Here is a 14,220-nt window from a genome sequence, read left to right on the forward strand (position 1 = left end):
AACGCCTTCGAAACTGTATCACTCCTGCCCGCGCGAGACGCGCCAGTTTGCGACTTTTCACTGGTCCGTTCACTCGGAACTGCGCGATCGCTTGAATCGAAATAGAAATTCGCTTCTATTTTTACGCCTATTTCCGTTTGCTCGTCTATCACAGGCCAAAATTCGAGCGACGGTTGTTCCACGCACCCATGAATCCGCCTAAGCACCACTAAGCACACCCCGGGAATCCGTCGGCAATTCTGCCATCTACAATGCTCGGGTGGTCGATGGTTTTCGATATTTCGGTTGTGTGGTTACTTTAATTTATTGACAAAAATGTAACACTTCTATTTTAAATTGACTATGTTTTTACAACCGGAATGATATCCGTTTTATCCAAGTTAAGTTGTTTGCGTGAACGTTGAAGGTGTTTTTTATTCAAGCAAGACACTCGCCGACGCGAAAAGCGAAAATGTCTTCGAAGAGGTATTTTAATTGTTTTTAGTTCGTGTTTTTTTAAAACTTCCAGAACTCGCCGAACCCACGGACGGAAGTTATTTGTAGCTAAGAGGAATCTTGCTCCCTTGCTCCTCGGCGCGTATCTCTGCCTAAACGAAACAATCGCACCGTATCGATTCTTTGTTTCTTTGTTAACCTGCGTTATCAATATTGCAACATTATTTGACGAGCTTCGCCTCGCAGTCGGTTTTTCCAATAAATTTAAAAACCATCGAGTCTCGAGAATCATAATTACTCCATTCGAAACAATCAGAATTCTCTTCCCAGTGTATTCATGCTCGGATGCAAAGCGAAACATTACTATGTATTGGAACTCACCCTGCGGTTACTTTTTACAGTATAAGCTTTATCGGCAAATAGTACACGGAATTGTTGCAGATATTGTCTCCTTGTATCGTACTCTGTATCATGCAAATAAAAACATTACAGTGGACCTAATTTCCAACTTGAAATGATCTATTCTTTTAGTGAATTGAAAAAGTTGTCGGAAGAAAGTTTAACAAGACAACCTGAAGAAGTGTTTGACATAATATGTAAATTAGGGGAAGGGTAAGTTGACGCCTAGATAGGAGAGCTGTTACGCGATCTTTTGAACGATCCCTTTCGCCAATGCGCGAGACAATATTGTCTGTTTCGATAATGTATATACCTTTTTACATAGATCCTATGGATCGGTTTATAAGGCATTGCACAAAGAGAGCGGGCAGGTACTTGCCATTAAACAAGTGCCTGTCGACACAGACCTGCAGGAAATCATAAAAGAGATTTCTATCATGCAGCAGTGTGATTCTCCATACGTTGTTAAATATTACGGAAGCTACTTTAAGAACACTGATTTATGGGTAACATCGAGCGTTTACACGCGCGCCGTGCAATATCCCTTTACCTGCTATTTGCATGCATTCATTAGAATGTAATTTTACAGATTGTAATGGAATATTGCGGAGCTGGGTCTGTTAGCGATATCATGAGGTTAAGGAAGAAGACGCTTCAGGAAGACGAGATAGCGACGATCCTCAGTGATACTTTAAAGGGTTTAGAATACCTTCACTTGAGAAGGAAAATACATAGAGATATTAAAGCAGGGAATATCTTGCTCAATAACGAAGGGCACGCGAAGCTGGCAGACTTCGGAGTTGCGGGGCAATTAACCGTAAGCCTCGTCGCACAGCGGCTAGATGTACCGTACGATTGATTTTGGAAACTTCTTTCAGGATACAATGGCAAAACGGAACACAGTTATAGGAACTCCGTTCTGGATGGCTCCGGAAGTAATACAGGAAATCGGATACGATTGCGTCGCGGACATATGGTCTCTCGGTATAACTGCATTGGAAATGGCAGAAGGCAAGCCGCCGTACGGTGATATTCATCCAATGAGAGCGATATTTATGATACCAACTAAACCGCCGCCTAGCTTTAGGGAACCCGACCAATGGAGTCCTGAATTCATTGATTTTGTTAGTGGGTGCCTTGTTAAAAATCCGGAAGAGAGAGCTACAGCAAGCGAACTTTTGAATCATGAATTTATAGGTAAAATCCTGCGGGATGTTTCTTTCGATTACCGCGCTCTGTTTTCAATGTGCATTACTCGATATGTTTCGTCCCAGGTAACGCCAAACAACCAAGTATTCTGAGTCAAATGATTGTAGACGCTCACGAAATACGAGAAAAACAGACTGCGCATAGAGCTCACATTATCAACAATGTGGCAATAAAGAATCAAAACCAGACGGAAGATTCGGTACAGATCTATTGATTAGAAATTATATTAATCGTATACTAACACAATGTAAACGCTTGGTGTTTACCATTAGGATGAAGAAGACTGTAGCGGAACGATGAAACCTGTGCCGGAAGACACAGGGACTTTGGTACCGAGCCACGATCTTCCAGACACGGGAACACTTGTCTCTGCAATGTTGGATTTGGGAACGATGGTTATTAACAGTGATACGGATATTGAAGCAACTATGAAACGTTAGTAGAAGCACCTTTATAAACGAAAGATTTATAGATCCAGCGATGATAATGTAATCGATTTGTAGGGCACAACACAGGGTCAGTCGAGTCCGGGAAGAAGTACCGGCCGTTATTTTTAGATCATTTTGACAGAAAGGAAGCACCTGAAATAGGAAAGGTAAGATTAGTGTATTTTAATTGCGAGCGTATATATTGCGGTATAAAGCATGGGAAACTTTGTAGGGTAACGGACAAATACTTGTGGCGCATAATCCAGAAAGCGAAAGCAAATTGGAACTGCGGAGCCCCACGGAATCTCAAAGGTTTCAGAGCCACCTACAGTTACAGCTGAACCAGATCTCCCATCCGGTGCAGGAGCAACCTCATAACAACATATCCAAGTTCCAAAATGTCTTCACGGAGCGTGACTTCGACTTCGTAAGTGACAAATGCTCGTACAGCCTGAAACATAGGAATGTAGCCATACAAAGCAGTTCTGCATTACGTGCTTTTGTTTCGACTCGAAATGGATCGACGTAATGCTACTTTAGGCATCACATAAAAGAAACTTGAATATAGATAAACAACCATATCCTGCAGCTGAAGTTTCTCTCATACGAGGAACTACAGCAACGAATGGCTAATCTGGACGCAGAAATGGAGCGCGAGATCGACGAGCTGAGAAGAAGGTACCAAACGAAGAGGCAACCGATCCTCGACGCCATGGACACCAAACGGAAACGTCAGCAGAACTTCTAACAGTTTGGTTAATCTTTTTTTTTTTATGCAAATAAGTGTGATGACGTTAGATAAAGGGTGTACAGTTGTATAAATGAATAGATTTTATTCGCCCCCGTCCTTCGTTTCATCAAAGGGAAGAACATTGCCTCTCTGATCGAGTATTTATCTAATTAAACGAAATAATTAGCAATTTAAAAGTATTTTCTTCCTTATCTAAATCAATGTTCTGCCTCTTTGTGGACCACGGACGGGTAACTAATACTAGCCAATAGCCTCACGTCACCAATGTAAATTATTTTACATGATTTAGGTGAACAATCATTATACTTAATTTTTTATCATTATACGTTTACTGTTATTCTTATAGGAATATTATAGGATCCCATTAGCAGTTTTTGAGACAAAGCTAAGAGAAAGAAAGAAAGAAGTTGAATGCAATGGGGAAGGGGGGGCGGGAAGGGGGAGCGGAGGAATTAGCAATGCCATGTTCGCAATTTCTTTTTTTACGTTAAGATGGAATCGGTGAGGTATCCACATGAAATTGATATTCGGTTTTCGTTTTACGCTAGTCACCTATTATGCCATTTACTTTATCCATAATAATACATTCACAAATATCATCACTCATACGAAACACATGCATGGAGATCATCCCGAGACACATATTTATATAGTACGTATTGTGCGCTAACGTATGGTTTACTTACGACGTAATTTCAGATAAGTGAACAAACTTAGAGGATATTTAAAAATTTACTCCTTTTTTTTACTGCCATAGATATTACTACTCGTTTAGCTACAGATATTAATAGTAGGTTACGCAACATCTGTTCTCTCGTCGATCGACTTTGTTTAAAAGATTTTAAAACACACAAGTCTCTATTTTTTTTGGTAGCATTTTATACCACGCAAGTAGGGCGATAACGCTACGAAGTCGAATGTACGACGAACGAACTCACTAAAATTAGTCTTCCGTATTGTATAACTTGTATTTCGATATTTCACTAATTCGTTAAGGGCAGTATTTAAATTGTTGCAAGTAATCATCACGGAGCAATGGCAAGATTTCTAATGTTTCTAGATTTATATAAATTTGCATTCTGTTGAGACGCATTTCTCTTTAATCATACTCGTATTTGTGATCTTTTTCAAATATGTTATCGTTATACTTTTCTATGAATGTGCCGGGGCACGTTGATATAGGCCATGCCGGAGGGAGAGCAATGCATGTATGTATTGCTGCGAATACTACACCATAGTGGAGTAATTCTTTGCTGACGTTGGGCTATTTTAAAAGTAGCAGAAATAGATTTATAATACTTAAATGCTATAGCCAGAACTGACTTTTCTGTTTATTTAGGAAGTAACGATACAGAATAACAACATATTTTTGATATAGAAAATATGCACATTACAATCGAAGGAGATTCGAGTATTAATTATTAAATCCAGTCTTTATATGGCCCTACCACGAGACACGATAGTATCATAATAGTGTTGGGTTCCATTGTTAACGGCAAGAGCAGATAATTGGGGGTTTTAATCTAAATGAAATGATATCTCTACTGTTTAACGAGAAATAGGGTGCACCATTCACTCCGACATACGACTCACCAACACCATATATGCGTGCTGCAATAATCCAACAAACACGAATAAGTATTGTTCGCGCAGAGTTGCATGTTTGATAAAACCCAAATACGTTTGTAGTAAAAAAATTTCTATGTTCATCTTCCACGTGTATTATTTGAAAATCCAAAGAAAGGACGTGCGGAAATGATATTGTAAAATAATTATGCATTTCCATACAATTACCTATCATTTAGCATTAAAAACCGCAATAATCATTTTTTTTTCTATACAAAATTAAACGATCCACGATATAGAGACCGATCATTCTCATGGGCGCGACAGCAGAAGTCTTCACTTTTCGCGTTAAAAGCTGTTGTTTTACGCGACACTTTAAAATAATCTCAAGCTTTATATTTTTCTTACGAATTGTACCACCTCTATATTGTTTGGGCAAAATATACTGACTGAAGGCAGAAATTCGTTTTCCCAACAGATGATTACCTAACTAGCTGGAATTATAATCTGATTATACAACGTAAAATATGAATTACTGCTATTTAGTATTAAAATAAAATATATTAATAATTTTCGTTTTAGCTAAATACCGAAACGATTGTTAATATGGCACGCTGCCTTTTACGTATTTGATTTTAATAATAATAAAATATTGTGTATACAGCGATTTATTTCACTTTCGTTTACTTCTTCTGTCAAATGCTTTTAGTACTTTTTCAGACGAAGCGTAAGTATGCGGCACGATATATCGTTGCCTCCTTCTTTCACCAACCATTCGCATAATTTACATTCGCGCAAACCCTCCTTGCACTGAATTCAGAATGTTACATTATATTTTTATTATCAACAGTATTTATACAAAAAAATTGTTACAAAGTTTTAAGTGTTTAAATTGTCGAAGCGTTTTATATGTAGATCCTTTTAACATTAAAAATAACAGAACTTCTTTAAAATCAATACCAACAGGATCGTCGGTGGTAAAAATTTTTTATACCTAATATGAGAATTGTATAACTTTACACCGCCTGGTTGTAAATTGCCGAAAATATAATATCATTTACAGAGTTGTGTAGAAGTAAGGCGTACCCTTATAGGCATCTTCTTACATCATATTCATAAGTCATCGTCACCAATCATGTGAAATGCATTGTTCTCCATAATATCACATTCCGATATGTGTTGCCGTGGAATTTTAACGTTTACTCTACCTTTAGCATCACTGAGCTTCTTTATTCTCACTACCGACAGCCTGTCTGCAAGTTTCTTCATAATTGGTTCCGATCTCGAAGGTTGTTTAACAGAAGGGCTCTAAACCGTAAACGATATAAATAAATACAGTATAAGTAAACGATAAATATCATTAAAATACCTTTCTACTCTCTTCGGACTGTTCGTCAGAGCTTGATCCCATCGTGATACTTTCTCCATTTCTCATAATGTACACCCACGACTTTCCCGGTACATCCTGGACATAATTTTTCAAATATTTAGTACAGAATGTTCAACTGCTTGTCTAGCAATCGATAATAACAGCTTTTTATTAACCTGAGGCTTACTACCACCGGCATTCTTTAATAGTAACTCATCGATCATAGACTGCAAGCATACAGACATTAAAATAGCTTGTTCCGAAGTAATTGTGATCCACTGTAACTGATTCTTGGCTATTAAATATTCAAAGGACAACTCCAAACTGTAGTCATCGTTTTCTTCGCACCGCTCGAGCCCCTGAAACTCGACGGAAACAGATGAATTTACATAGTAACGTTAAAATATCGTCCTTCCTTATCATCACTTACATTTTGCAAAGTGGTTATTCGCCAGCAACGCATTCGAGAGACTTTAAAGACTTCTTCGTGTTGTTCTTCCTCGGACAATATACGCAAATTCAATTCATTCCTACCTATCGCAACTAATACTTTTGAATCTGATTGAGGGTAATCACAAAAGCATGGAGCAAACTGAATATAACCATAATACTTTAAAGTACGCACTACATCCAGATACTACAATAATAATGTTTCAAAATAAATGAACATACAAAACAACCGGTCGACGGAAACTATAAACCTCGATCAAAAGTAGACTGGCACGTCGAGACATTAATTAATTCCCTTAACGTTTATTCAGAGCCAATCTACTTCCGTCTGTGCGCAGTATAGATGGATACATACTTCTTTCTTCTTCCTGCGAGTTTCTAAAGCGCTCAAACGATCTTTTAATTCATCCGTCACTCGGATCCATCCTCTTCGAACCTCCGCGATCGCTTGTATGTACAACAAATTCATCGACACCGCATCACTCATCAGCTCAAGATCGTGCCCCACATCCCAATAATTCTTCCCAAGAACAACTCTACTGCCTATAGTGTGCATATGCTTGTTCGTTATAAATGGAGATTCAAAGTCTTGCAATTTCCTTAGCACTGAAAGAGTAACGCACAAAAATCAGGAATCGTACAAACCGATGATGTATTAACTAATTTTTGGTATTCTGGTAATCACGCCGCAAAATTCGGCAACATTCAGGTTCTTCTTTCTCAGTGAATACAATGAATAACAATGTCAAACTTTTTTTTTTAATTATTAAACTACTTGTAATGTATACGGAACAATTTTTTAAATACACGTTTAATTGTGTTTTGTCAATGTTATCTGGAGTTCGAAATCGCGCCTTTGAAAAGACGGCGGGAGTGATTTCAGCTCACAGACTCATCTGAAACAAATAAACCAAACTGATTCTTAATCATTATGAGTACCGCTATCGCAGGTGCCAGGATTAGTCGTGTAAGTCAAAATTTAACAAAATTGCGCGCATTCAAACTTCAAGTAAGAATGGAAACTTTCGAAACTTGAAGTTTGAATGTGCGAAATTTTGTTCAATTTTTACTTACGTGGCTAATTCTGGCACCTGCGATAGCGGTACTCATAATGATTAAGAATCAGTTTGGTTTTTTTGTTTCAGATGAGTCTGTGACCTGAAATCACTCCCGCCAGGGAGGTATTTCTTTTCGAAGGCGCGATTTTGAACTCCAGATAACATTGAAAAACCACAATTAAAAGCGTATTTAAAAATTGTTCCATATACATTACAAGTAGCTTAATAAATAAAAAAAAAGTTTGACATTGTTATTCATCGTTTTCACTGGGAAAAAAACGCCTGAATGTTGCCGAATTTTGCGACGTGATAACCAGAATGACCCCTTAAATAGTATCGCAGTAGTATACTTACAGTAGGCTCTATTCCCTTCATCCTGAGCGACAATGAACAGCGCAAAATAAGGGTAGTATTGCTCCGATAGATTAAGATGCTTATATGCTTTCTGTTGAATGTAAGAATTCAAGTAAGCTCTCGTTCATTTTACAAATTACAAATGTCAGTGCGATAGGAGTTACCTTTAAAACAGCTCCAGAGTGATCGCCCGTGGAAACGTTCACTGGTATTTTATATCCGCACATGAGAAAAATGTCCATGAGTTCATTGTCGGACAGGCCGCCTATAGTCTCTTGCTGTGCATTCAACAAGAAGGCGTTCAACAATCCTGAATTATTCACCACCGTGTTTTGCCCGATCGACTGGATATATTTCTCCAAAGACACGCGGCGCTCTTCCTGTTGATTGACCGTTAAAGGGAAGAACTTTTTCGGTGGAAACGATGGGAAAGGTATGTCCAGATCTTTTGCCAATTGTTCGTGAAGATTGTGCAGTTGCTTATACCTCACGGTACAATGAAATAATCCATTTATGTGGATGTTGTAAGCCTAGAAATTTAAATACAGTAGAATAGATGTATGTACGTGTACTGCAGACATAATATATAATAAAAATAATTACCACATATGTATTACCAGCTGTATCAATGAATTCCTGTGTATCTGGTATAGAGAAATGCATGTTTGCAGTTGTCTATCTTTTCAGCGAATAGAAAGATACATTATATACACGGAATATTGCAGTATTACTAATTTCTAATAAATTGCAATTAACTGATCTCTCCCCTATGGGTACGTATGCAAATGATACTTAAAAGAATCCACATATACGGAAAGATGGTCCTAAATGTATAAAAATACTCGCGTAAGAAACTCCACATTGTATGCAGTTAAAATGCTACTGAATGCACGAATGCATACGCATGTACTCCGAAAAGTTGCTCCATCTGAAACAAACGAATTAACCGATAATTAATTACGCGAGACGCCCGCGTATCGTCTGTTTACCTCACTGTCATTATTCGTCGGCGATAGGCGTATTCGTCGTACACCCACTTGTCAACTATATTTCGTGCGATTAAAGTTGACGCATTTCTTCATGCTTGCGTTAACGCGAGCACGACACCGTCGCGCAAATCAGCGAAACTGTTTTAAATAGTAACGCCGTTAGAAAAGTATGTGAACCTCTTGGACCCGCCACCATTGGTTTAACAAGTGCTAAATATAATTACGCATACGTGGTTCTACGAATCTATTACATAATTTTCTCTCAATCATGTTTTGAAATACATTTGATTTTTCTCATTACCAACGATTCGTCTCGCGATCCCGTGGGTGCCCGTGGGCGCCACAGCGCCCGTGTTTTCTATTTTTTGAACATTGGCTGATGCTAGATCTGATACTCGTTCGAAAATCTTCGTCGTCACCAAGGTTTTAATTAACGCGAGCAGGAGCTTTGACACTTTCAGAATATATTTAATATCCTTCTTTCTTGCATTCTATTCGCGAAGAATTTTATTATACACGAACTTATTGTTAGTATAAACCATCAAAGAGAACATTTGCTTTCATTATACAGTATATTGCATTTATGCAACATGAAAGCGCAATGTAAAAAATTCGGGCATTTTCTACCGAGCCTGAAACATAAAAAACGTTACAATATGTTTACAAATAATGTAACATGCATATATATTTTTCAGCACATTCGGCTACTTCCGGTTGATCTCGAACGATACATCGATTCGCGTATATCGATGTATCGTGCGCGAGCGAAGTTTCTTTCCGATGAACGGCACCCACTGAAACGTCAAGTACGTTAGGATTCTTATAATATCTGTTTTAATCGTAGCCGTGTAGTAACATTAAGAGAAAACAGGAGGTTCGTTCAATTCTTTGATGTTCACTGAATTAAAGAATTTTCATATGATTGGTATTTTTCCATTATTATCCCGGTGAACAAGGTTGATGTCATGTGGCTATAACCAAAGGGAATGTTTGTGTCTCGAACTACACAACGAACCTCCCACTATATCTGTGTATATAATTCAAAGTGCATATACAACAAAGGCAATTCGCTTCTAAATTACTGCCCGTTGTTTTCAGGATGTTGATGCCAAAAAAGAACCGTGTGGCGATTTATGAGTACCTCTTCAAAGAGGGTGTTATGGTAGCGAAGAAAGACTACCATGCCCCGAAGCATCCAGAGCTGGAAACTATTCCGAACCTTCAGGTTATTAAAGCTATGCAGGTAATTATCCACGATCCAACATTACTGTTCGTATCTCGCGGTTTTGTCCACTCGCATCCAGTCTCTATCATCTTCCTTTCGCAGTCCTTAAGGTCCAGGGGATACGTCAAAGAGCAGTTTGCCTGGAGACATTTCTATTGGTATCTGACGAACGAAGGTATCGAGTATCTACGTAGATATCTGCATTTACCTCCCGAGATTGTACCTTCCACTCTGAAGAGGCAAACCAGGTCAGAAACCACAAGGCCGCGACCTGCAACGGCTACGCGAAGCGAAGCTTCCAGGCCGACGGAAGACCGTGCCGGATACAGGAGAGGGCCTGGAGGGCCACCAGGCGATAAGAAAGCCGATGTTGGCGCGGGCACAGGTGACGTTGAATTCCGTGGCGGTTTCGGACGTGGTAAACCACAATAACGTTTTAATGTAAAATAAATAAATCTTTCATAATGCAATTGTATCATTATTCCGATTACCTTCGCTCCACTTAAATATTCACAGCGATACAAACATTTACCGAGTAAAGAAAAATCGAACGAAGGGAGATGTAGGAGATCCTTCTAGTTTACATTTTATTCCGTTACAAAAGTGTACATTTACTTACAAATTGTACAATCGTTAGTCACTAGTATGTAAAACCGCCAATGGAAGCAAACAGTAGGCAACTGATGTTTACAGTTGGTATTGAAATCGGAAATTATTTAAAAGTAAATTTATTGTTTCTGATAAGATACACGCATGGAACTGGAAACATCACAGACAAAATATTTCGTGCCAAAGCGGAAGATTTAAATAAGAAATTTTGATTACTCCGTCATTCTACCGACGTGCAGTTAATCGCTTCTCTCACTAACTTGTCTTCTTCTTGTATGTATTAAAATTAAAATTTATATGTACTAGCGGTACGGTGTAGGCTTCTCTGCGTTTAAAAGCATACGAAATCTATTCAGACGATATTAACGTAACAATGTTTTCTAAAAACTTTCAACTCTCGTAATAAACTGTTAATATCTATTTTGGATGGAAAGATATATTCGCAGCTCGGCTCATTGTATTTCATTTGTATATAACTAGTAATCATCCATATGGATAATTTCAAAGTAACGCCGAATCTCGTATTTATCGTACGAACAAGTCGAAAGTAACCACTTGTAAATTCTATATATAATATAATCATTACTTAGACTCGCTTCGATGCGATACTAGTTCGCATTGCTTGCAGTATCCTTTCTCTATTACAACTTTAAATCCTCCGTATGTGTATACGATAAAACCGTTAATCATATTGCTCGGTTAGTTACCATCGATTCAATTACATATTGGCAGTTAGCTTGCAAAGCAAATGCAACCAACGACAGACGTCGATTACTGAATTTTTCAGAAGGAGAATTTATTCGAATTAATCCATGAGCAAAGGAAATCTCGATCTTCGTACCATACGGTTCACGAGAGAGTCAAAGAATAATAATTTTATATACAATATAAGATTAGACCAGGGTTGACTAACTAGTGGCTCGCGAGCCACCGGGGCACTTCCGCCTTGCTGCTACGCTGCACGGCCCGCTCCATACCTCCCCGACTCTGACGAACGCAGTCAAAAAGAGAAGGAAAGAAGGAGGAATCGACTGCGATCATCAGAGTCTGGTTGGTACAAGGAGGGGTTGTTCAGCGCGGCAGCAAGGCGGAGGTGCCCCTGGTGACTTGCAAGCCACCAGTTAGTCAACCCCGGATTAGACAATAAAATTAAACTAACTGAATTTAAATTCAATCATATATACACAGATCACATAACTCGATCGCTCCGTAATCTCGCATGGAAGTTGTTGGTTTCGTGCAACGTTCTTTTATGGCCTATTAATTTTGTATGCCTTCATGTTCTATAGGTATAAATACATGTATAAATATATTCGTATATGTACATACCAAGGTGTACATACCATTCGTATACGTATATACCGATTGCAAGAACTACAAGAATTATTAATGAAATCATGAGAAAATCATATTTATATACATTTACTAGTACATATATATGCACAGGTATACCAGAATGTTTATATACGCATATACATATCAGCTCTTTAATATGCTCTGTGAATCGAGAAACTAATTTAGACGCAGCTCTCTAAACGTGGAATAAAAGTAAAGGAAGTGAACTTAGGATGGTCGCGCTAGCGACCTTAACTATTGTCACATCTCACTGTATCGCAATTTGTGCTCCAGAGGAGACAGCTACCAATGCCGCTGTAACAAATTAGGAAAACAGCGACAAGAAATACTAGGCTACAAATAGTGCACGGCTTTCGCTCCAGGAAGAATCCGATTAGATAAAGTACCATGAACATGACGTGCGTCTCCAGTAAAGCTGGATTTACTGGCTTTGGTATCAGCAGTACCGGGATCAACCACTGTAGGCAATACATTCTTTTTTCCCCCGTGTTGTTGTCGAATACGTATTTACAACTCCGTCAGTCTAGCTCTCTCTCATCTACGACAGAACCTCTCTGAAAGATGAAAGACGCGAAATTAGTTACCCTTAATTAATCCCCGGGCTCGTCATTCGTGTGACACAATTTGTGTTCCCGTACTTTACTTGGAAGCACCATAATCCTCACGAAACATTTCGTCCCTCTCGATCGTAACGACTTAACGATCATTAACGATACATACTCAGGCTAACCATGAAGTACGAGTAAGGAGACTCATCTGCCTAGATTGAAAGAAGAGCACCAAAGAGGTTAGTATGCGCATCCGCCATTTTGGGTCCTCAGGAGTGTTGCGAGTTGCGATTCTCGATCTAGCGGCGTTCGACACAAACTTTAGAAGCGCGAAGTTCAAAACGGATCATACGAGTGTAATAGGAAAGTGAAACAAAGCGAAGTTCGCACAAGCCCGAGGGGTTTGAAAATAGTTAGAGATTCTTTTAATGAGAAAACTTCAAGATTATAAATTAATCAATACCCGCTTGGAAACGGGTGTTTGAATAAATGAACTGCACTTTGATCCCTTCTCCTAGATGTAATTCCAGAGCAATGTTGTTAAACGCTTGATTCTAAAAATCAATAACTGTGAAGGAAATAGATTCACCAATGAGAATTTAGTTAGTAAATATATTATTGGCTCTTAGATTTTAAGGACAGCTTGTAAAGAACAAAAGATGTAAAAGCGTTTGCGTTTGAAAGGTCACTTGAACCCCGTGAGCGATAGTGAACGGACGTGAAATTATAAACCTAGCGAAATTCTTATTTGTATTGTTTAAATTCATTGACTTCATTAAATTTATTAATTGTTTGTGTTCAAATAGTTTCTTTACATTATTATTTTATATCTAAGAATTCGCGTCCAGGGAGCAGAACGCCTTAGCGTTCCACGGACGTTGTCCCGCGCCTGATTTCCCCACCAGAAGGCTACTATTTCCCCTAAGGCCACGCAACAGGAGAGAAGATTATTGAGTACTCGCCTTTTTGAGTATTGTCAAATTCGCTTTATAAACCAAATATAAACTTAAATGTAATAAAATACTCTAATAACGTATATTTTATTTATAAAGTGAATCTAACAATACCCAAATGAGGTGGGTACTCAATAATCTTCTTTCTCCGGAGGACCCAATATGGCGGATGCGCATACTCACCTCTTTAGTGCTCTATCGAAAGAAAAAAATAAACCTAAACTTGTGGCGGTATTCTCAGTCGCTACTTATTCTTAAGCAAATGCTTAAGCATTCGACATTCTTTACTAGCTACTAGGTTAGTAGAGGATGCCGACGACAAAGTCCAAGTTATTTTATTTGACGAACATCCCGTTGAACAGAACATTTTTCGTGACCACTTTTTTTCTATCTGGGATATAGAGATAAGTCTCCTTACTCTTACTTCATGATGCTAAAGCAAGTTATTTCTACCTCTGGATTTTTTCAAACATACCAGATTACGCACAACCACGAATTAAGAACAGACAGACGCCATTCGG

The 14,220-nt window shown here is 38.5% G+C and overlaps 4 protein-coding genes across 10 annotated transcripts in view; 2 read left to right on the top strand and 2 right to left on the bottom strand.

Annotated features, from left to right (window-relative positions):
* LOC143377805 (small ribosomal subunit protein eS10) overlaps positions 1 to 10,703 on the top strand; it is a 68,118-nt gene extending 57,415 nt beyond the window's left edge. The window contains exons 1-3 of one of the 2 annotated variants that reach the window (XM_076829527.1): positions 9,698 to 9,814; positions 10,107 to 10,251; positions 10,336 to 10,703. In XM_076829527.1, coding sequence (XP_076685642.1) covers positions 10,108 to 10,251; positions 10,336 to 10,665 — 474 coding nt within the window. In that variant the 5' untranslated portion in view covers positions 9,698 to 9,814; position 10,107 and the 3' untranslated portion in view covers positions 10,666 to 10,703. Of the gene's footprint in view, positions 1 to 9,697; positions 9,815 to 10,106; positions 10,252 to 10,335 lie in introns of those variants that run through there. The other variant, XM_076829528.1, reaches the window with a different exon arrangement.
* On the top strand, positions 147 to 5,455 carry Hpo (serine/threonine-protein kinase hippo). Of its 4 annotated transcripts, XM_076829478.1 has the most exons (11): positions 147 to 465; positions 877 to 1,047; positions 1,160 to 1,340; positions 1,424 to 1,651; positions 1,713 to 2,031; positions 2,109 to 2,242; positions 2,316 to 2,478; positions 2,547 to 2,638; positions 2,704 to 2,898; positions 3,040 to 3,221; positions 4,562 to 5,455. In XM_076829478.1, exons 2-10 carry the CDS (start codon positions 950 to 952, stop codon positions 3,217 to 3,219), a joined length of 1,590 nt encoding a protein of 529 aa, XP_076685593.1. In that variant the 5' UTR covers positions 147 to 465; positions 877 to 949; the 3' UTR covers positions 3,220 to 3,221; positions 4,562 to 5,455. The 4 variants fall into 4 exon arrangements, with proteins under 4 accessions (XP_076685593.1, XP_076685595.1, XP_076685594.1 ...); XM_076829480.1 differs by having other exon boundaries at positions 167 to 465; positions 3,061 to 5,455; XM_076829479.1 differs by having other exon boundaries at positions 168 to 465; positions 967 to 1,047; positions 3,040 to 5,455.
* Positions 5,604 to 9,621, bottom strand: Snx17 (sorting nexin 17). 2 transcript variants are annotated; one of them, XM_076829488.1, is made up of 10 exons: positions 9,239 to 9,621; positions 9,009 to 9,146; positions 8,623 to 8,947; positions 8,184 to 8,549; positions 8,020 to 8,110; positions 6,963 to 7,213; positions 6,588 to 6,794; positions 6,334 to 6,516; positions 6,158 to 6,253; positions 5,604 to 6,096 (listed from the first exon to the last, which is right to left on the bottom strand). In XM_076829488.1, the coding sequence occupies exons 3-10, from the start codon at positions 8,680 to 8,682 to the stop codon at positions 5,902 to 5,904; spliced, it is 1,449 nt and encodes a 482-aa protein (XP_076685603.1). In that variant the 5' UTR covers positions 8,683 to 8,947; positions 9,009 to 9,146; positions 9,239 to 9,621; the 3' UTR covers positions 5,604 to 5,901. The 2 variants fall into 2 exon arrangements, with proteins under 2 accessions (XP_076685603.1, XP_076685602.1); XM_076829487.1 differs by having other exon boundaries at positions 9,009 to 9,621.
* Positions 10,704 to 10,803: 100 nt separating the features above from the next.
* On the bottom strand, positions 10,804 to 12,994 carry Bc10 (BLCAP apoptosis inducing factor bc10). Of its 2 annotated transcripts, none has more exons than XM_076829529.1 (2): positions 12,837 to 12,994; positions 10,804 to 12,752 (listed from the first exon to the last, which is right to left on the bottom strand). In XM_076829529.1, exon 2 carries the CDS (start codon positions 12,669 to 12,671, stop codon positions 12,429 to 12,431), a length of 243 nt encoding a protein of 80 aa, XP_076685644.1. In that variant the 5' UTR covers positions 12,672 to 12,752; positions 12,837 to 12,994; the 3' UTR covers positions 10,804 to 12,428. The 2 variants fall into 2 exon arrangements, with proteins under 2 accessions (XP_076685644.1, XP_076685645.1); XM_076829530.1 differs by having other exon boundaries at positions 12,842 to 12,958.
* Between the last annotated feature and the right edge of the window lie 1,226 nt (positions 12,995 to 14,220).

Source organism: Andrena cerasifolii, chromosome 16, assembly GCF_050908995.1.
Source record: "Andrena cerasifolii isolate SP2316 chromosome 16, iyAndCera1_principal, whole genome shotgun sequence".
Taxonomy (NCBI): domain Eukaryota; kingdom Metazoa; phylum Arthropoda; class Insecta; order Hymenoptera; family Andrenidae; genus Andrena; species Andrena cerasifolii.